The sequence below is a fragment of the Euwallacea similis genome, chromosome 11 (genome assembly GCF_039881205.1).
Source record: "Euwallacea similis isolate ESF13 chromosome 11, ESF131.1, whole genome shotgun sequence".
Classification (NCBI taxonomy): Eukaryota; Metazoa; Arthropoda; class Insecta; order Coleoptera; family Curculionidae; genus Euwallacea; species Euwallacea similis.
In genome coordinates, this window is record NC_089619.1 from 3960743 (window position 1) to 3982923 (window position 22181).

Below are 22181 nucleotides of genomic sequence, written 5' to 3' on the forward strand. Positions count from 1 at the left end.
TGTTTGTTCTTGGCTGCTTACCTCCCAATTTTTCGCCATTCGCGGACAATCATAATCGTCAAAGATGGAGCGCGGCTTGGTAAACTCTTCCAATCAACGGTCCAGAAATTGGTTTATCCGAAAAACTGATCATTCCTATTAGTGGCCATCAACATTCCAGGGCAATTTAATAAGCGGGAAGAATTTTATGGATAAATTTTTAACCTCTTCAGATCCCAGGCGATGCGTGCGGTACAAATTTATTTTTACGCATTGAAACGTGTTTTGGTGCCGCACCGCTTTAATTTTTAAGCACGCTCGTTCAGAATTTTGAGGTTGAATCATTAGGTCTTTGATTTGTGTTAACCGGGCGTGTGGCTTCAAAGTACAAAAAAGAACCAATTAATCGGGTTTCTATTGTTGTTTTGCGTAAAGGGCAATGACCGGCCACTCGACAACGCATAGCACCTTCTGGTTTCGTCGAGAAGAATAAGGTTTTTTTAGAAGCCAAATTTTGTTAACGCATCACCGGAGATCCGTTAGAACTTTGCCATTGCAACGTTTTTGAGATCTAAAAATCTTTTTTTCAGAAATTTTGACGCATTTCGCAACTGCAAGGTCTCATTGATAATTCGGATCTTCACAATTCAGATGTTGAACAACTTTCTGAAAGTGGTGACGCATGTGATGTTCTTTTTTGAGCCAAAATAACGGGCCAGAAGCTTAAAATAAGCGTAACAATTCCTTATGAGGTAATGAAGCATAAGCGAACAATCTATCTTTCCGATACTTCTCAAAATTGTTAGGTCTTGCAGTTCTTAAGATTTTCCAGAGATTTTGGAAAATTCAGCCCTTGCTGAATAAGGTGCGATATGGATGTCACGAACCCAAGCAGTCTCAATAGATGAACAAGAGATTCCATTTCACGGAGAAATTTACATAGAGCAATACGTTCGGGAACCAACCCAGTGACTTTGAAGAATTTTATAGCTACGACCCCACAGACACTCCATTAGATTTTTGTTTCCACCAAGAAGTACCATCTCTGGAATCAACTCTTACTCCGACACCCATGAAAACAGATAAATCAATATTTTTCATCAATTCTATTAGTTAGAGGATCATTTTCCAAGCAGATTGATCACATCATTTTATGCATTAGTAAGGCAAAATAGAAGAATTATTTCGATTAAATGGCTCAACTAAAGAGCTGTGCATTTTATATGTTGCACAGGTCTTGAGTCAAAAAGTTCAAAATGCAGTATGGAACCTGAAGGTTCATTGACCAGATGGTCCAAGACTGATAGTAGTTCTCTACAATATTAATAACATACATTTTGTTTTTAGTCTCTCAGCTATGAATCATCTGCTTTTAACCGTCGTTGCTGACGAGACGATAATAAATGAATGGTAAATTTATCTACATTCATATATATTTTTAGACATTTTCTTGAACCTTTCTAACTCACCTCACTTCAACTAATTGGGAAGTTTTTTATGCCTGCAAAAACCAAAAAATGAACTATGGTATTCTCCCTGTTTTTGATTTTGTGGTTGCCGCTAGCTGGCTGCAATGCCGAAAACATGCTACCTCAACAAATATTATTAAAAAAAGATGTTATGAACTATCTGAATTTCAAATTGTGGATGGAGAAAATTCAGGTCCATTGAGGTCTCTGTAATTTGAAAACCATGCATTTGAGACCAGTAAAGAGAGAAACGTATAGATTACAATTTTCTTTAAGTCTGAACTCGCCAACAAGCCAAATGAAAAAAAATGGCAAATTGGTGTATCTTAAAATGGTTGATTTGTCAATGATTTTTAGAACTTGCGGATGGCAACAGAAGTTTTCCACAATGTTAAAATTCTTGTACAAATTTAGTGTATAGTCCTTCAACTATGAGTCATCGACCTTTAATTTTTTTCTGGAAACGTGACAGCAAGGAATGCATTATCAATTTGCCTATTTAAATTTATGGATTTATGACACTGTTCCTGTACCTTTTCCTTCATAAACTTGCCATAATAGACAGTGAAAGCAAAATGGATTTTAAGATAAAAACAAGTTTATCCAAATGTTCCCATTATGTAAAATACAGGATTTGGCTTACAAAAATAACAAGGCAATGTCATCATTTGTCAGTTTATGGATTTTACAGTTTAGAAAACGTGCTGAGACATGAAGAACTGAAATTGTACGTCTCAAACGTAGAAAATTTAATAAAAAACAAAAAAAACTTCAGGCAAATAGGGACAAATGTTTTGAAATCACCATTGGTGTTGTCGATTGATTTGACTTATTTGAGTTAGTTTTTTGGATTGATATAATTAAAAAAAAGAAGTGATAAAAGTTTCCATGGGAAAAATGGAGACTTGACTAAATATTGAGGAAATAAAAAGGCACTTTCCGCAGTTCATTTTGCAAGGGTTTTTTTTATTTTCGAGAGCCCCAGGTCAAAATAGGAAAAATCTTATGAAGATGGGTTTAGAGACGACTTCTAAGGGCTCTAGAGTCCTTTGAAGGCAGCGCCCAAGAAATGAATGTTTGAAATAACGCTGGGTACATTGACTTACAAAATTGCGTTTTTCTCGGAAACGGAGAATCCTACAGGTGTTTTCAGTAAAACGAGCTCTTTTACGTAAAAATATCCAGAGAATCGATATTTTCTTCTGAAATTACGTTTCCCAAAACAAAAGAAGCTCGTACATTTTTAACCCAACTGCTCGCGTTATTTCCCTACTGCCTTAAGGGCTAATCACTCAACGTCCTGGCAACTTTATCAGGAAGATAATTTCCATAGAAATAAAGGAATTGACCGATACTCGGCTCCGATTTCGTCATTTTTGTAGAAATTATCGTGGTAGATTGACAGCTATCACAAGTTTGGTATATCAGTTTGCACAATATACAGCAGTAATATAACATACCTTCGAGGTACATACCTCCGAGGCACCTACCTCGGAGGTATGTTATAGTACCTAGAAAATCAGTATTCATCAATGGGCATTTAGTTATTAATAATTTTAGACCACCATTGAATTTCCTTTATCTTTATTGCATTCCATTTAAAATGCTTCGCAAAAGAGTGCCATTAACAATGGTAATTCATCATCTTAACTGCAGACAAAACCAGATCCGTTTTTAAGCAGAGTTATAAAAAATTAAACTACAAGCTATTTAGATATATAATTAAAACACATATTATAATATCAAAAAATTTCAATAAAAACCGACCGTGGAGAACACCTTTATACCGACCAGTCGGTGAAAAATTCGCAGAGTTAAAACAACATGACGTAAGCCAAAACAGACGGCAGTTTTCGCAATGTATGCTGAATATTTATTTACTTAGTGTAATTTAACTTTACCACCAAAGAGTACCACCTGCATAGCGGTTACCGTTTTCGAGACAAACTGCTGTGTTTTAAACAGAATTTGCATCCTTTCAGGCTATTATTTTTTAATAAAATCTATGTCCCAGTTCGTAGTTAACTAGAAAGAGGAAACCAGGTCAAGGAAGTTTAATTTTCCTCCACATCCCAAATAGTACCGTAGCTCAAATAGACGTTAGAAGTTTCCGGTGCACCGAAATACTGGTGACATATTTTTTCCAAAAACTTATGGCGAAATGGCCTATCTCTGTTTAACTTAATTTACGCTATAGGTACCTAATGATTGAACAGAAATGAACGCTGTAAGACCTAGATGTACATGTCTACCTCGATGATTTAGTAACTATGGCTATGGCTAGCAGACACTATTCTCGACTTCGACAGTAATAATATAACTATGTGGTTGATATTACGTCGCAAATTGGTAACGGCTACCATGAGGTAGTTAATCATCTTTGCCATTTTATTTTTTTGCCAAAATCTTTTTGTGGCAACAGTCAAAAACTTAGAGCAAAGCTATCGTTAAACGTTAAACAAAAGTTCCAGTAAGGTTAATTTACCATAAAAAGGTGGGTAATAAAATAGGCAGGTATACGATGTCGAGACACTTTCTCAGCAGGACCTATTATCACCTCTACTTTCTTCTGGCATTTGATCATGACACCATTCGAAAGCCATTTGTGGTAATTGGGACCTAATAACTTCTTGGATCAAGAAAAGTGGGAACTTCCAACCTTTATGGTCAAATTATTTGTTATAGGTACGTGTCCAAAATTATTTCTTCAACTGACTATAGCTGTTAGGTCAGAATTTAAGGTAATATGCATCGCAGACTGCTATTTAGTGGTTTTTAATTTAGGAAACATTTGTACGGAATAAGAACGGTTAATCTTTAATGTGTATATAGTTTCAATCTGTAAAACACCTTTTGTTGTTGCAAGAATCGAAAAATATTTTGGTGCAGTCTGGCATGCAATGGATAAATAATAATCTAAAAAGAGGACTATACTTATTAAATATTTTTGTAGTGAAAAAACGATATCGACAAAACATACAATCGCAAAGCATGTCCAGACAGATATCTTTAATAATTTTTACTGTACAGGGTCTGTTATTGATAGTGTCCAAAATCGAAAAAAAGTGAGAAAGCAGATTAAATGAACGGAATTGTGTAGGCAGTACATATGAAGAAAGAAACGTATATTTGCGGGAGTTATTAATGAATGAAGTGCCGAAAATAATTTTGGAATCGGCTAAAAAGACTCCTCCGGGCCGGGGAAATGTCTTTTACTGAAAATAGGTGCGAATGAGTTGATCCAAGTGGTCAGTCACTTAATCAATTTAAAGACGTTAGGCTGTGGTGTCTTTCCAAACAGTTTAAAAGCAGTCAAAATGATCCCTTTTTATAAAAAGGTGACCTAACCAGTATTGAAAGCAACAGAGCAGTTACCCTGTTGTCTGTATTTGCGAAATTTGAACTAAACCACCTATGCCAAAATAATGATGCCGAATTCTGGCACTTGCGAAATAACAAACGCAGTACTAGAATTCAGAATTCTGCTGAAAAAATTCACGTCGTCGGTCAACCTATCTAACAAAGATAATAATATCTCTCCTTTATGAGCCATTGTTGAAAGTCGAAGATAGCACGTCTAGATAATATCAGAGAGATGGAAAGGAGCTTTATACATTTTAGTCCCGGTTAGTAATAAATACTATCCAACTACTACATGCTTACGTCCAGGGTAATAATTGTTCAGCACAGGTCTAAAATGATCCTTAGCAGGTAGCAATTACTTTAAAATAATTCTTCCTTTTACTAACGAAATGGAAGTAAAAGCGTGCCTGGGCAGTCGAGGCTACTAGTTACTGGAATGTATGTAGCCAATATCATACTGTTTGCTGTTGGGAAAACTAGTGCAACATTAATGAATTCTTATTCTGCCGTGCTAAAACAAGATGTCGAGACTAGCAAAAAATCGAAGATTAATTTTTTAGTCTCTTTTTAATGTTGAGTCGTCACCATGGCGGAAATGGCTCAATTCGGACGTCAAATTTGTCGCAACTTTACAATTCTACAAAGATTCTAAATCAGTTTACTCTATGTGCTTCATATTAAATACAATTGTCTCAAATGAAGTTGCATTTCGTTTTACCTAAGTCGCTAAATTTAATTCTCAACACAAACATCAAGACAGGATTAAATGTTGTCACTACTCAAATTTAGAGATATGTTCACGTTTTGATGACTACATTTTTAATAGAAAACTTATGTCCGCAAACGCACTATTTCCATGGCAACTGTAAATTTTCATTACAGCAGTCAAAACTCGTCATTTATTCACGTTACAAGACAGAACATTAGCATTTTGCAGGGCGAGTGAAGTAAGTTCTAGAATGAGCTGTAGGCGAAATTAACGCCTTTCTCAAGATTTTTCGGATAGACGCAATGGAGTAATGTGAAAAATCGTCACATTGAAAGCTTGGAAAGCTCTGGACAAACACGTTTTTGGTTGTGTAACGTACAATATTTTTTTACGTTTTATATTTGATTTCACAAAACAATAATTAATCGTCGTAAGTTAGTTAGACGTTAGTGGCTTATAAAAGCCTTATCCATTGTCATGGAAACGGTGGCTTTCCGGACTTGGGTTTATCGCAGAAAATTATGACATTTTGGCTCTTCTCCAAACTCAGTAGATTTTAGATTTAAATAATTGAGGTAGGTACCGAATTTATCCGATGTGCCTTGACTACGCCCTATATGATTGTTTTGTTTAAGAATAACGATGAACTGTTTCATAAATATTCGATCAAAAGCAATTTGGTAAACACGAATTCCCAAAGTTGTGTTATGTTATGACGGAAAACAACATTGAAGATATGCATGTTTTTTTACTGAGTTTGGAGCCGTAACTTATAAGACGAGATCAATCTGCCGCATCTTCTATTAATGTAAGGTCACAACAAAATCTTTTAAATGTTATATGCTCCTATAGCCTTAACCAAAATGTCGTGGCTATTTAAAGATCAAATAACAGGTGGATTGGACCTATTTTGGTCAAATACATTTATTATTAATAAAGTAAAAATACATAATTTTTTAAACCCATAATAAATCTAAAGCGCAGGAAATACGCATTCGACTTCTAGTCATAACGCAGCAGTATTTTATCTTCTGAGGGTGATAAACTGGTGTACCAATACACTAAGTTCTATACCAAATGTACCAATGAAAATCAGTATTTATCGCGACTTCGTGGAGAGAACTTTAAGTACATAACTGCCAGTTGGGGTTATAGTGAGACGATTCAGAAAATGCATGATTTTAGTGTTGGGAAAATTGAAGAATAATTTACAGGAATTTTATCTTTTAATTGCTCTGCAAATATTTGCTACAGGGCTGTTGGTATCTCACCCGGACACAATTCTTAATGTCAGTATAGACGATACCATATTTCACAACTTCAATTTCGACCGATGAGTCACCAATCTGGTTGCAGATATCTGGCATTTAATTGCCTTTTACCCTACTAAAATTTTATTAGGTCCCTAAAGGTAGAGTAATTATGTACTGTTAGGCCTCTTTTATCAATTACGTAATCATTAATAGTTATGCCTGTTTTTCTGAATTCGTAATAAATATTTACCTCTAAAAGATATTACTTCTTTTAAATGTTTTAACAAATTCCCAACATCAGATAGACAATTTCCTTATTTTTACGTTTTCCTTTGTCTCGACTATCAGTTAATTTAGATACAATGGGTCTAAGATAAGGATGTCTAAGACAGTGCACACATCATTTTTAACTATTCTTAGTTTTTTTTGCTTTTATGTGACCTTCCCAGAATCTTTCTTTTTCAACCAGGCGGGATTAACAATTGTTAAAACCAAATGGCTAATTATTAGAGATAAATAAAGTGGAAATTCAATGCGGCTATAAAAAAATTTGATGTACTGACTTCTATATTCTAAATAACATGGATCAAGCCGGAAACCGCTTTAGGTTTCCCAATTTTAAAAAAATGTGTTCACGTCTAATTTTCATGTTTTTGCAATGAACAATTTCCGAATAATTTAGGAAAGTGAAAATCCAATTTTTTGGTATGCACCGGATATCTGCGAAAGCAGCTAGAACTACGCAAACTTCGAAATATTATTTTGTTGCCCTCAAACTAGGAATTTTTTTTCTAATTTATCCAGCCTTGTTTCTATGACCTCTTCCCGGGCAAAAATGCATTGAATGCAGTTATCCATTTTTTTATAATTCGAGATAAAATAAACAAAGAAGTTTCCAAATTATACGGGGTGTGCAATTTCCTGAAACCCTACGGCGCGGGAATATTTTAAAATTGAAAACTTTTGCCACAGGAAAAATTTCCCGATATTTTCCGGCTATCTTTCATCTGTGGATGTTAATTACGGCAAAATTGTAACTGCGATTATTTCTCAAGTTCTACATTTTTTACAGAAATCTGTTTTTCTTCACACACCTTTGATTAATGCGGAATAATTATCTTCATACATTTTCACATTTTTTTCCTTTAGTGTCACGTCCGCAAACGTGGTATTCAATGCCAAAACTCCCAATCATCAGATGCAAAATTTGGAGAGTGCAATTTTCGGCTGTGCAAGGACAAAAGTCCGTTTACCTCATCTCAACATCGGATAGACGTCCTATAATTAATAATAACCATTCTTTTAAAACCAGTGATTTGGAGGTTCAAGGATTTCTGTCACATCAAACTTTTATTATCATTTATAATTCAAGTTTAAATGAGATATGGCGACGACAGTAAAAAATTGCATCCCGGGAAGATACTGTTCCGCTAAATTGTTGTTTGGTTGATGATGCACGCAACTTCACAATTTTTATTCTGTATCTCTCATTACATATAAGCAATCATAGAAGTATTACGGCATAAAGCACTAATTATAATTAGATGAAAAATATATTATCAAGTAAGACTCAAAAAGAATCACTCCAGTTATCACATGCGCAAAGTGATACTTTTCCAATTGAGTTTCTGGTACTGTTTTTTTATTTTTTCATAAATCTATTTTCTGAGCTTACTCTCAGAAATACAGAAAAAGGATTTAAACTTTCACTTGAATATTTTTCAAATTTTGCAAGAGTGAACGAACAATTTCCCCGGCATTTCATTTTCTCAGAACCATCATCTTTGGCTTTTCATTTAAATCTAAAGTCAACGTTCTTAGCAAAATGTAACCTTTGCTCTTGGTTAGCCTTTTTGTTTGTTTTATTATTTTACTTGAAAAAATTCGAAGTGTCAGAAAATTTTAATAGAGTAACATTCAGGGATTTAAAAAAATGCGCTATTGCAACTAAATTAGATAGACTGCATTGGCCAATTTTCGAGAAAATTCACACTTCAAAGTTGCATCGCCGATATCTCGGGAAGCCCCGGAGCATTTGCCTGTTTTAGGAACTGGCGAAAATTCTCGATCTAAATTTAAATTTTTTGGGTGCAACCCTGACTTCCTAATGTATAACTTTTGGTTTTTGACAGACTGCTCCATTCCGCGATGATGCCCATTTTTCTTTTATTACATAGAATGTAAATAAAAGGTATACATTAAGTATATGTCAACCTCAGCTTTATTTATTGTTTTAATATTTCCTACTAGTCCACTCTAAACTGGCTTCACCCCAGGCATTTACGAGACGAAACTAGAATTTTACCGTACGTGTAAAAAGACTTACCGCGCGCCAATCAAATCGACATGTGTCAATGTCAAAACCTTTGCGAGTATTTGATATTGACTTTTAACCGTACGTGTGCATGATTTACCGCACACAAATATGTGGTTGAATTTATAGAAGGCAATCAAATTAACACACATACACTTGTAGGAAAAATATTGCACCTAACACGTCCGAAAATGCTTTTACCGCGATTGCTGACTAAATTCCGCGTTGTGCTATTCAATCACTGCAATTAGCCTGCGGTAAAATATCACATTCCGCAGTTGTTAGGTAAATAACTATTATATTGGACTTGACAAATCAATAACTTGAGACATGAGAGGGTTTAGAAAAACAAAATAACAGGGATCGGGAAATGGTTTATTTGCCGATCCCTTAGGACAACCTTTCGGTTCAAAACCTTTACCAGCAGAATGTTATGTCCATCTAAATAAATCGGATAGAAAGTTAACGGCGCAATTAACTCGCAGATATTACATTTGAAATATAAATTAATATCCATATCTCCTTATCAATCTGGCAGGAAACCTGCTGAATAAGTTTGATCAGATCAAATTTCGATGGTGTAAACGTAAGCATCCTGTCTGCATGAATTAGCTGCATCCCGCGGCTATCCATTCGCGAATTTCGGTGCCGATGCATCATTTCAAGGCCATTCTTCGGGACTCCGGTTCGTTGAATTATTTTGGATGCTGATTGTGGAGGACCGGATGTGAATTACATTACAACGACGGCTGTTTATGGTATATTGTCAAACATTTTAGCCCATTTTATGGTAAACATAAAGGGTCAATGCTTATAGAGTGTCATGCATAAAATACATGTCACAGGGGAATTTTTTCTTTTTCAACAACGTGGGAAATTTCCACCCGCTGGTCCTAGTTTTTTCTCACTGCACCATTAGAGACCCATGAATTGCTTCTTTAACTCTAAAAGCTTGGTTGCAAGCATTTTTCTTCTTTGCGGATTGAGTTTTCGACTTAATTGCCCTCAGGCAATCCGCGGTCACTCTATGCACAATTCACGTTTTCGACTTGAGGGGCTATTTTCACCAGTTGACTTTAGATTCCTCAAAACAAACATTAACGTTTTAGGACCTATCTTATGCTCCAAATAGAGATTTAACCGATACCGCCACTTCGAGTGTGGCTGACAAATCAATTGGAAGTTTATACCCAGTAAAGACTTAAAAAAGGTCATTTTATGACTGTTGGAGGAAAACAAGAGGAAACGCGATTGATGTGATTTTTATGAATATTACTAAATTCGTTTTTTGCATTTAATTATCTTTTTCAATTAGACTTCTAATGGCACATCATTAAATCAGAAACAGCAATTATAACAATAAAACGTGTGGTAGCACTATTTTTTCCCATATTCGGGCTTCAATATCCTATTCAGAATTCGTCGTTCCAATTTCGAGAGTGGTCATTTATGGGGCGATCTCAGGTCAAATTAAGAGCGGTAAGCGGAAAACCCTTTTAAACTATTTTTCCTTTCAATTATATGTGATCCCCGGAATTTTGTGTGTCGTTGGTGTTGGGCAGTTGTTTTTGCTATGGATAGTATTGACCAGGCAAGAGGCAAAAGCAACAATGATCTGATGTCACATCACACTTGAGAACTCGCACTTACAGCGAGACAATTAGCAGAAGACGAGTTGACTGGATAGTAGCAACTCGCAGACTTTTCCGTTCCGAAAACTGAAGTTTTTTATGCTCAAACTGAAATCGCACCCATGGCAAAATCAAGTACCTAATAGCTCAGTTAGATCAAGTCAACGTTCGGTTAACCCGTTCTTCAAAAGAAGTATTAAATATTAGGAAACAGCTAAAAGGACAACTCAACTGGATAGAGCACTATTGGAACTGATTTGTATGGATTACCAGCCCCTCAAAATCGTTGATGACACGGGATTTAGCAAAAAGCTTTATTAGTCTCCTGGATGCTTAGTATAATTTCGTCACTCTAGGACTATGAACTGAACGATTCTATGCGCCAAAAGCAAATAAGAGAGATGTTAGGTTTAATTTGAAAATTGGTCTGGCCTTGATTTTTATGATGATGAAATGTACCACGAAATTTATTATATTATAATTAGTAATGGCAGTTGACGACAGATTTTCCTTTGAAATTTTACCCAGTAAGGCTTTAAGTAGACTTAATAATAAGTCAATTCTCTTTAGGAAAAGGTACTTCTTAGAAAACGAAGGCGATACCCTTCAATTTTCATACAATTTATTGACAGCCGATACAGCGAATAACTTAAGAAATATATAAAAATACACCAATGGCGCAGGATTAAATTTCTCTGAAGAATTTTATTTGTCACGATTTCAGAAAATATCCTACCCTGTATAGTAATTGAAGGCAAGCTACTCTCGTATTAAGCAGCATCTATTATCTAATACTCATATAAAATCTGAAAGCTCTATCTACAATAGATCAAACACAATAAAATAAAAACATAATTTTTCCTCAACAACCCTGTAACTCCGCTACCGGTCGCGATCGGATACATACTCATATGAATTTTTTTCTTTATTTTGTATTAGAAAATACACAACTCAAATAGTGTCGCGAACACCCTGTACATGTAAAAAATCTCTTTGAACGCTATCGACGGTTATCGATAGTTGGCTGTTTAACTATCGATAACTCTTGATATTGCGAGCTCTAACAACAATCCAGTGTCCATTATCGATTTTCGTAACAACCTAAAGAAATAAGTTCACACTAAACCCAAAATGATTGAGGATTATTCATGGGGTTGTTGGCCTGGGTATTTATGACAAGAATACAGATGATAAGGATTTGCACCCTTCCGGAGTACTTCTAGGTAACACTGCTTGATTTTTGTTATCTTAATTACAAGATAGCCCCAATAAAAATATACTTTCTTCTACCTGAAAGAATCTGTTGACTATGAGTCGTTTTTCTGAGACTTTCCTGTCCTAAATTCAGATTATGTGGACATTAGGCGTTGCTCTACTCTATGGCTTTATTAACATATCAACGCTAGTGGTCGGTTGAAAAAATGGAGCATGATAGTTCGATCGTGAGAATATCGCATGAAATGCTAGAACACCGAGAGATATGTTCATAAAAAGGAAATTTTCTTATAGTTGTAATATTCATCCTTCCTGATGTCTAGCGAACCTATACGTGTTTATTTATGCGCATAGTTGTGCATACACAGCTCCGGTCTTAGTCAAGTTAAATTTGACTAAGTACTTGGTATTAAAAACAACTTTTTATTATATGTATTTCCAAGTTATTTATCAGATCTGCATACTGCAATTGTCTGTGCAAAAAGGCAAAGGTCCATGACACACTACACCAAATGTTAATACCAAGTTCAAGGTTACCAAAACGTGTTTCGCCAGTCATATCCCGAATTATCTCTTTAATTAAGATACTACCAACATCGTTGTTAACTGCTAATTTGTCTCGTTTAATTTTTCAACCTCAGTAATTCTGAGAAGTGATTAGAAATTGCATTTCGTTCGGGCATTTTTCACAAAATAGTCGATGCAGCCTGTTCGGTTATAATGAAAGGAAATATTATGTGCTATGAGGTTCCTCTGTGAAATTCCCTTTCGAAGAAATATGTGAATCAAAATTAAAGGAAAAAGCATGCAACAACCGTTACTTTAATCACCCCCTAAAAGCCAATCTAAAAGCGATCAAATAACTCTACTAAAGACCAGCAAGGTAATTAAATACCATGGGGTAAGATATATTTTTTAAATCTCGTTCTCTAAGGCCTTGAATCCAAATGGTCTTTTTCGAGTCATAGGCGGAGATGCCAAATTCCTGCTCACCCAAAGGCATATATACCGTAAGAAGTAAACACCGGAATTAAGTGTTAATTTACCATATTCAGTATTCTTAAGTCCACGTATCAGCAAGATGGCGCATTTTTTTGAATTGAGTAAGTCAATTTCTTCGTTGTATCTATTAATTCGAAAAGTCCATATGACCAAAAATTGTCACCTTTAAGAAAACTTGTATCATAAGAATTACAACATCAATTCGAAATTAAGAAAAAGAAAAGAGTGTAATTTGCCTTATCTGGTTTAACAAGGTAATCAGTATACACATAATCGCAGTTTAATGACATGCTTCTGCTTAATAAGGTTTTAAGCAATGCAGTACTTCGAAACTGAGCAGTAAATAGCATAATATTGGGGCCTAAGTGTACGAGATACCTCCGCCTCTGTCTTGAAGAGATAATGATCTATTTTCATGGCTCAGTGGATTTAGAAATTCCTTTTGTGAACGGCCGATATTCCACCCTATCGTGGATTTCCTAATGTTGTTTTAGCCCTACGGCTATTTAGTGAAAAATAAATATTATCCGAAAAAAACACATGTTCGTCAACATCGAGTACACCATTTATACTGGCTGATTCATCCTTGAGTAGTCGGCACTAATCGTTGATGATAATTTATCTTTTGCAAGGAAATGTTTGAAGAGTGTTAAGTTTTCGATAATTGTATTCGAAACTCATGGCAACATGGAGACATCTTGCAAATATTAACATTTTTAGAACTACGTTTATAATTAATTCGTGACCATATCGCCCTATGCAAATTTTCAAGGAAACTTTAGAATTTTTGGAAAGTTCCCACTTACGAATGGTTTGAATTGTGCCTGATCAATAGTTTCCACATTCCGCAGGGATTCTGAATTTTTTAATGCAGTACGAGTTAAAACGTGTTGTAGTTATTATCATCTAACCCCCCTTAATAATTCCTGTTTTTACATGCAGTTTGTTTTGTAGGATTTCAAGCGGTTGTTCTGGGGGTGTGCTAATTATTACATTGTTTAGGCACCTGGGGACGAAAACTGCTTATGATGGCAAATAAGCAGATGAGCCTTGTGACGTCAAAACGCTAGTCTCCCGTAGGTATTATCTGCTAGCCACGCTATGTTCGGCATATTTATCTTCGATTTATTAGAAAACTAAAAGTCTTTTCAGCACTTTAACACTTACCACGCGATTGTGTGACCTTCGAACTACCATTTTTACCTGTAGGCCTGTAACATAATCCATTATGGGCTATGGCATTATATAAGGTGATTTTTAAGTTGGGATTTCCTTCTATCATCAGTAAATAAAGCTAAAAAAATATTTTTCTCCCCTAACAATTTTCAGAATATCAATACCAACCGAAATACGGAGGGTTGAAGGTCTATTTAAAAAATAAACATTTATTGATTTCTGCGAAATCACTTGAGGTATTTGAATGCAACTTTGTAGGTATTGGTAGCTAGAAGGAATGCATATGTAATATTTGAAGTTCTACCAGCATCGCGCGTCCCAGCAGTGGCGTAGCGTTTTTTCAGAAAAAAGTGGGACGTTACTGATGTTTCAAAGGGACAAAACTATTTTTTAATTCTCAGTTTATTTCTAGAGTGAAAATATTTTTACTTACGCGACATTCCGTCTTGGGGTAAGAAAACGAAAATCCAAATGAATCGGTATTTGTTCAGTATTTGAAGTTGACGATTTTAATGAGGAGTCATAGTCAGATTGCATTCTTAGCCTTTATGAGAACTAAATCTAAAAATAAATATTTTTTTTAGGTGTCAAACAGGGTACTTTCGATAGTTTTGGTATAACAGAAATTTGTCAAGGGAAACAAATCCTCGCAAAACTTTATTTCCTGATAGGAACAAATCTCCGAGCTAAAAATCAAATAATACGGGCATATAATATGCAGAGAGATCTCTTTTTAAGTTAGTAATAAATAAGCTTGTTTACCGGATATTGTTTTCAATGTATAATAAGACCGATATTAAGGCCATTTTCTTGTCGCTTTGCAAACATCTGCAAATAAAAAAGCAAAATTGCATTTTAAAAATAGCTAGCGAAACACATGCCACAGTAAATATTATGACTGTTGTTCGGCCGGCATATCCAAACAAAAGTAAAACGACTCCTTCCTAATTCAAAACGAGATTCAAGGTGAAGGTGAGAGTGTTCTCATTTCATCAGCCGCCGACTAGTCCGCCAGTTTCGGCACTTTTATTCTTCTCTGGTCAAGACGACTTCGTCTGCATTAATTATTGGCCCTCCTGGCTGTTGGTTCCACTGTGTAGAAGATTCCGGCTTGAAAGATTAATTTCAGTGCAGAGAAAAGATTATTCTTGTAAGAACCAAGTCTCTCCAAGTTTCGCCTTTAACCGCTGATATGACGTCTGTGAGACTTCATATGTAGGTTTTAGTTTGGAGTGTGGCTCCAATATATATATTTTTTTGTAAGTGATATCATATGCAGTGCCGCTTAAAACAAGGTTTACACATAAATGATTTATCGGCGCCAGTGCCGGTGCAATTACTGGCGCCCAAGAGTTCATCATATTTATTGATACGAAGTACTGACGCCAATTTACTGGTACTTCAAAATTTACAAAAACACTGACGCGAGTCAACTGGCGTCGATGATTCAGGCATGTGTAAACCCTGCTTAAATACTAAATTCAATTAGAAGCAGCTTTTGGAATGAACGCATTATTCACTCAGTCCCCTTATGGCTAATCACATACCGGCACATCGGACAGAGTCCCACGCTCCTGATATCTGATAATTTCAGTTTAGACTAACAATCGGAAGTAATCATAAGAAACGCAAACTGGAAGACTCTGTACGTTTTATTTGGAGTAAACTCCAGCATCATTTTTTCATAACTGATTCCACACGCGATATAGTCTTATGCTACTCTCAATTATAAATGGCATATGGAGTAAACAACTGCACCCATTATTCACTAAGCCGCTGGATGTCTTAAACCTGGACCTACAGGAATGTACGAAAATTGTTCTTTATTATTTTCTTCAAGGCTTATTAATATGAAATGAAAAAGGGTGCCTCGGTATATAAACATCCAAATCCATAATGAACGCAAGTTTCCGTAGTGTAGTGGTTATCACGTGTGCTTCACACGCACAAGGTCCCCGGTTCGATCCCGGGCGGAAACAGGCTTTTTTAGTTTCATTTTAAATTATTTTTATTTAATTTTAAATTATTTTTATTTCATTTTCAATTATTTTTATTTCCAAATTTATTTTACACTCCTTACTTTTTCAGTTCAAGCTTTATTTCTGTTTTTATGAAACGTTCTGTTCATAAATAAGTAACAATTACAAGGGTATTGCATTCTCCCTGAAAAAAAAAAATTTTTAAAAACCTTCAAGCTCCATGTATTCTCGTTTTTCATGAATTGCACGCGCAACAATAAGGAAATAAACATATTTCTCACGGCTTGGTACCGGTACCCTCCGTAATGAGGAAGAAAAACATCATCAGTCCGGTTACCATTTTAGTGGCAGTGTGCAAATTACATTTGCGTTTTATTATAATTAGATATATATAATTAAACATTTACTGGCAAGTAAGAATATGAATCAATTTACACCATAAAAATGAAATATAGTTGTCATAAATTTAAAGTCTCCGGCTCAGAAATGAAATGGTAATAAAGGGTAGTTTTTGGGAATTTTAACTTGTTTATGGCCTTCTACCCAGGTCAATTTCAGTTATTTAGGGCCTAAATTGGAGACAGCAATGAGTAATGTGAAAGTTTCGTTCATTGTGTCGTCTGTTGACATTGATGCTAGTGGAAGAGCAAATTGGCACTTTCCAGTTTGGCTTCACTCGTAACACACACATTTAGTTTTTCTCTGTATTTTCGTTTGTTACTGATCATCTTAGCCGTATAAAGTGTTGTTTGATACAATAGTGTTTCCTGAATTACTGTTTGTGTGCTGGCTCTCAAATATCCACATAAGGTGGTGATTGAGCCGGCACGGACATGTGGATTTTTCACAGTGTATTGGTCCTTCGAGCCAGATTAACCATATGTAATGTGTACAGCAGCACGGACAACAACGCCAGTTCATCTGCACACAAAAGCAAAGTTAGTGCCAAAACGATATAAGTTAAAGTAGTGCAGTGTCTCACCAACAGACGGGAATCGCAAGGCTGCGATGAAAAATTAAATTTCGCAAGGCAGTGGCGTAGAGTAGACAACCAAACGCTGAGGTAAGTGAACAATCCTTTACCATCAATCACCTTTTATCATTATTTACAACATACATTTTCTATGTGATTTTGCGCGTCAAATCGATTATGCTTCTCTCTTGAAATTATATATTCGCTATGGCTGAAGCGTAAGAAACCCTAAAAGAGAACAAACTAAAGCGAAGAATTTTAAAACTGCTGTTAATGCGGTTTGATTCGGTTTCTTAGTCGGAACAAATAAGCCCTGAAGTTCTGCTAAATGCGCGTTTGACAAAGTGTCAGTTAGTGTCAGGTGAATTTGAGATATTCCACTTAACAATAAAACTCATCCGAAACACGCCTCTGAAAGCCAGTTGCTCAAGAGAGGCTCATTTGAAGACAAATTTTTTAAAATTAATTATTAGCGCTCAACGTTTCTTAGCCCCCCCATCGAAAAAATATTCGTGTCCAAAGGAATCGCCGGTCCAATTCGCATTCAGGACAATGAGTTTAGCGTTCGCTTACCACCAATTGAAATTCCTATATTTTTGGATGAAATATATTCCGATTGATTACACTTCTTTGAAGCATTTCAAGCATATTCATATGTAAGCATAGTTCAATAAATCAGATTCAAAAATGTCATTACCGTCAACAGTCCTAGATAGGGGAGCTAGGGAAAGCACAAACTCAATTTTTGCGAGTAATTGTGATGTGATTGTAAAACTTTTACGAAAAAGAGAGATCTTAAAAACTACCAAAGTAAACCGAAATGGCAGCAATAATAATAACTCACACTTAAAATTCCACAAACTACCAAGATTTTGAAATATGACCAAAATTATACATTCGGACACTTGATTTATTGCAATATCTCGAAATTCGTTTTCGCATAGATAGTTCTCAAATTTATGTATACCATAAATGAGCTAAGGGCTAATGTGCCATGACCATGACGCCCCTCATAAATTTAGGCCATTATTGGACGAAGGTACTTGGCTTGCTTTACCACGAAACTCTTTTGATGAATATTTGGTTAAGTTACAAAGAGGGCATCATTTACGGCGTCAGTATCAGTCTTATCAGTAAGTCTCACCAATAAGATACGCATGACGTACATGAATACAAATTCTTTTATAACTGCTGAAATTATTGCCTTGCGAAGAACATTTCTCGGATAATGATTTATTATATTTACATTATAAATGAAGGGTCTCCGGAAAGATCATGTCATAAATTCTAGGAGTTATAAAGAAGGCTCATATGAAACAAAATCCTGGCGGACCTCGTTACCAAATTATTCGCCCTCAAAGTAAGAAGATAAAAAAAATATTTTTGCTGTAACTTTCAAACCATTATCATGGTGATAATGAAAGTTGTGCGGTTTAAAAAACTCCAACGCGTGCTTATTTTTATATGGAAACAGACGTTTCATATGTCTTCCTTATGTAGGGGAACTCAAAATTTCTCATTTAGACTCATTCATTTTTTCCCATAATTTGATTTTTTCATAATTTTTCTACAAAATAGGTGTACTTTGCTTCAATTGATATCTTATACCATTTTTGAGAAAATCGCATTTTATTATCAACATGCACCATACATGCCAACAATTTGAAACCGAATAAAATAGCAGTTTATTATAACAAAAATGGTATGTATTACAGCTAAATTTATCAAGAATGTTCAATATATGCACCTTGGACTGCAACACAGCAGCGTCGACCGCATTACCTTCTGCAAGTGCGAACTTTAAATGCATACCTCCATAATCCTCGTTACTAAACTTCATGATATTATTAAAATAACTAATGTTGACGACACTGAATGTTGACATAAACGTTCTTGATAACTTTAGCTGTAACTCATCCCATTTTTTAAAAATAATACACTGCTATTTTATTTGATTTTAGCTTGTTAGAATAAATGCGATTTTCTCTAAAACGATACAAAATACTGATTAAAGCAGGGTATATCTTTTTTGTAGGGAAATTATGAAAAAATCGAGCATTTCAAAAGGTGGGATATATGGGCAAAGTCGTAAGTCACAGAAGTCGTAAGTAATCAAGCCAAATCCATATTTTACTTATCTCGTCATCATCAAAAAATACATTTGATACAAAAATTAATTGTCCAAACACGGTATTTTCTAATAGTATTTGTGAAAATCCGGCTGCAATTTGCTTAATTTCCATAATTTTACCGATAGTGTATTTAAGAAAAACCAAAATCGAAAAGTTTTTGGCGGATATCCCTGATAAGATGGGTGTTCGGAATTTTTCCTATCCGAGCGCAGATCATAAATGAGCATTATAAGAATAATGCGCGGGAGAAAAAACAGTAAAATTAAAAAAATGGTTCTCGAACCACATGGTAGTAAACAAAAAAGTGATATTTTTGAAAAAGTCAATAAGTTTTCTACAAAAAAGTTGGAATGTACAGAACGTTGAAATAAAACACCAACTTTCGGACTTGCTAATGCCTATTTGATTGTATTACTCATAAGCTGACGAATGATATCGCTTCGCCCTTGAAGCACACAACACAAGGTATTTTACAAAAAATGTGCGGCGTGCACGTTTTGTGGATCTATACACAATGAGTAGTAAAATATATTGTTTGGTATGTTTCGTTTTTAGGAATATAAAAATTCCAACAAAATACACGCATTTTTGGTATCCAAATGCGTTGACGAAAAGTTACAGCTAGTGCTACAATATACCAAAAATAAAATAATCAGTTTTCTGAGTGGAATACTCTAAAACAGGGAGATAAGCAAAGCCCAGGTTGATTAGGACACGTGGGGCAATAATAAATAGAATCCTTTCTTATCCCTCTGTTTTCAGAGCAAACCTCGCATCTCCTCCTTTTTACTCGACCGCTGGCCTCGTTCTTGGGGCACAGTTCAGGAAGGTGAGCAATCCTCAATTTTGGTAAAGGCTCTAGTGGTGGCGGTCCAAGTAGTTTTTCAATCACACTCAACCTGTATTCGTAAAAGCTTTTCTTGTTGCTAAGGTTTCCTTTTTTGTATAAAAAGTATGAATTCAGCAACATGGTTTGGAAAATATGTATGGCCAATTTTTTATACCAAATCAGTGTTTTATGTTTACAAGAATAATACGAGATCATTTGATGGGAATGATCAACTCCGGCCATGAATTGATCATACTTATTCAACAGTTCGGGTTTCAGGTTGTCTTCACGACCTTGAGCCGAGGCATTTCGCAGTTCTACGTTATACTCACTGGAAATAGCCAACACCTCTTGTCGGCTTTTCCATTTGAGGACGCATATATCCTCGGAATTATGTATATCGAACGACCAGTTCTCCTTTTTTCTTAGGTTTGGTTTTCAAAACACCTTCAGGGTTTCCTTTTCTATTAGCTCGTAAAGTCCTTGTCACATAAGTTCAGTGTTCAAGCAATCGCTTAGTAAGTGACACGCTGTTGTAGTAATTGTCCATATAAAGGGAATGTCCATTATTTAGATGGTCTTTCAGGAGCTCAAGCACGACTTTTTGGGTATGGTTGGGTCCAGATAGCTCAACGCAAGCTGAGCCTGTATATACAATTGTCTTGAGCACAGCGCCATTCGATTCGCACAACTGATACATCTTTATACCAAATTTGTATATTTTACCCTTTACACATGGACGAAATTTGAGGCGCCCTCGCCAAAACACCATGGATTCATCAATGGACAATTCCCTTCCCGGATAATAAATTTCCGTCATTTTGCTATTGAAAAAATCCACTAGAGGTTGTATTTTTCCACATTGAGTTCGAGACTGTTCACTACCTATATCTCCGAATTGCAAACATCTCAGTATTAGTAAGAAACGGTTGCGGCTCATAAAAATCGAAAAACACTTTAAATTGAACATGTAGTGTTTTTTCCAGCAATCGTTTATCCTATTCAACTTTATCGTTCCCATATGGAGAAGTAATCCGAAAAATTTCCTCATTTCCGCGGCAGTCACGTCCACCCATCGAGCAATTCTGGGGTTTTCCGCATCGCTGTGTGCAAGTATATCAATTGCATGTCTGTTAGCCCGCGTACAAAGCATATCAAAAAAATCATCTGTCGCTAGAAGATTGAAGTAATCAATAGGTTTCTTTGAGTTATTTACATCTACAAGTAAGCCGGGCCGTTTCGAACACAAAAAAATTGGAGATGGGACTTCCACGTTGCTCCAACCCGGAATCTCTGCGGGCGAAGGCAGATGGTGAGGAGGCAGATGCAACTCAATTTCCCCTTCTTCGTCGGAAGGGTTGGATTCCGGCGAGCTACTGTGTTGTGAGGCACTATAGTCCTCACTCTCGTTTTGGAACGGATCTTCGTCATCTTCCGACACCTCTAAAATCTCCTGCAGCTCTCCTTGAATCGAAAGCGTCTGCGAGTCCTCATGCCTAAATCTTTTACAAGGCCCGCGCTCATCTGCCATAATCTGCAAAAAAGTCATGGTGAAAACTCGACACTGGACGCATCTGGAGCAGGCAAGATTTGCGGATATTTTTATTTTTAACTTAAAAACACATTTAGATGTATTTTTATGCAAAACGATACCTGTCGGTTGTAAGTTAAATTTCACTTACAGTGTTAACAGCCACGAGACAAATTTGAATGTTGCTTGGCGCGAACATGAAACTCGCACCTATGAAATGGCAAAACGTACTGGCGTTCAAATCCAAAGCAAAGCCCAACGATGTTACACAACATGGAAGCAGCAATGTATAGCTATGAACGGCAGGACTGCAGGGGCGGTCTCGGCGTGGCAGGCGAAACAGTCATGCCCTGGCCTTTGATATTAATTTTTAATCATAGCATATCATAGAGCATTGCATAACATACCCTCTACCTATGCAATTAGCTGGAACCTGTATTTGTATGATGTACCCGCATACTCTGACTGGCTAACAGATATACGAGGTAGAGTCAAATGAAAACCGTAAAAGCGCCAAAAACACCACGCGCAAAATTAGATGTTATAAATTGGTAGAAATATAGTCCGTCGGTAAAGTATCCGGAATTTTAGATTTTTCCTAATTTTAATATATTTTTTTATTGCAA

At 35.8% G+C, this 22181-nt stretch overlaps 1 protein-coding gene and 1 non-coding gene across 2 annotated transcripts; one reads left to right on the forward strand and one right to left on the reverse strand.

Annotated features, from left to right (window-relative positions):
- Positions 1-16017: 16017 nt before the first annotated feature.
- Positions 16018-16090, forward strand: TRNAV-CAC (transfer RNA valine (anticodon CAC)). The gene has a single exon. It is a non-coding gene; the product is annotated as a tRNA-Val (tRNA).
- Positions 16091-20520: 4430 nt separating this feature from the next.
- LOC136412021 (piggyBac transposable element-derived protein 4-like) lies at positions 20521-21555 on the reverse strand. Its single transcript, XM_066394875.1, has one exon. The coding sequence runs from the start codon at positions 21553-21555 to the stop codon at positions 20521-20523; it is 1035 nt and encodes a 344-aa protein (XP_066250972.1).
- Positions 21556-22181: the final 626 nt, after the last annotated feature.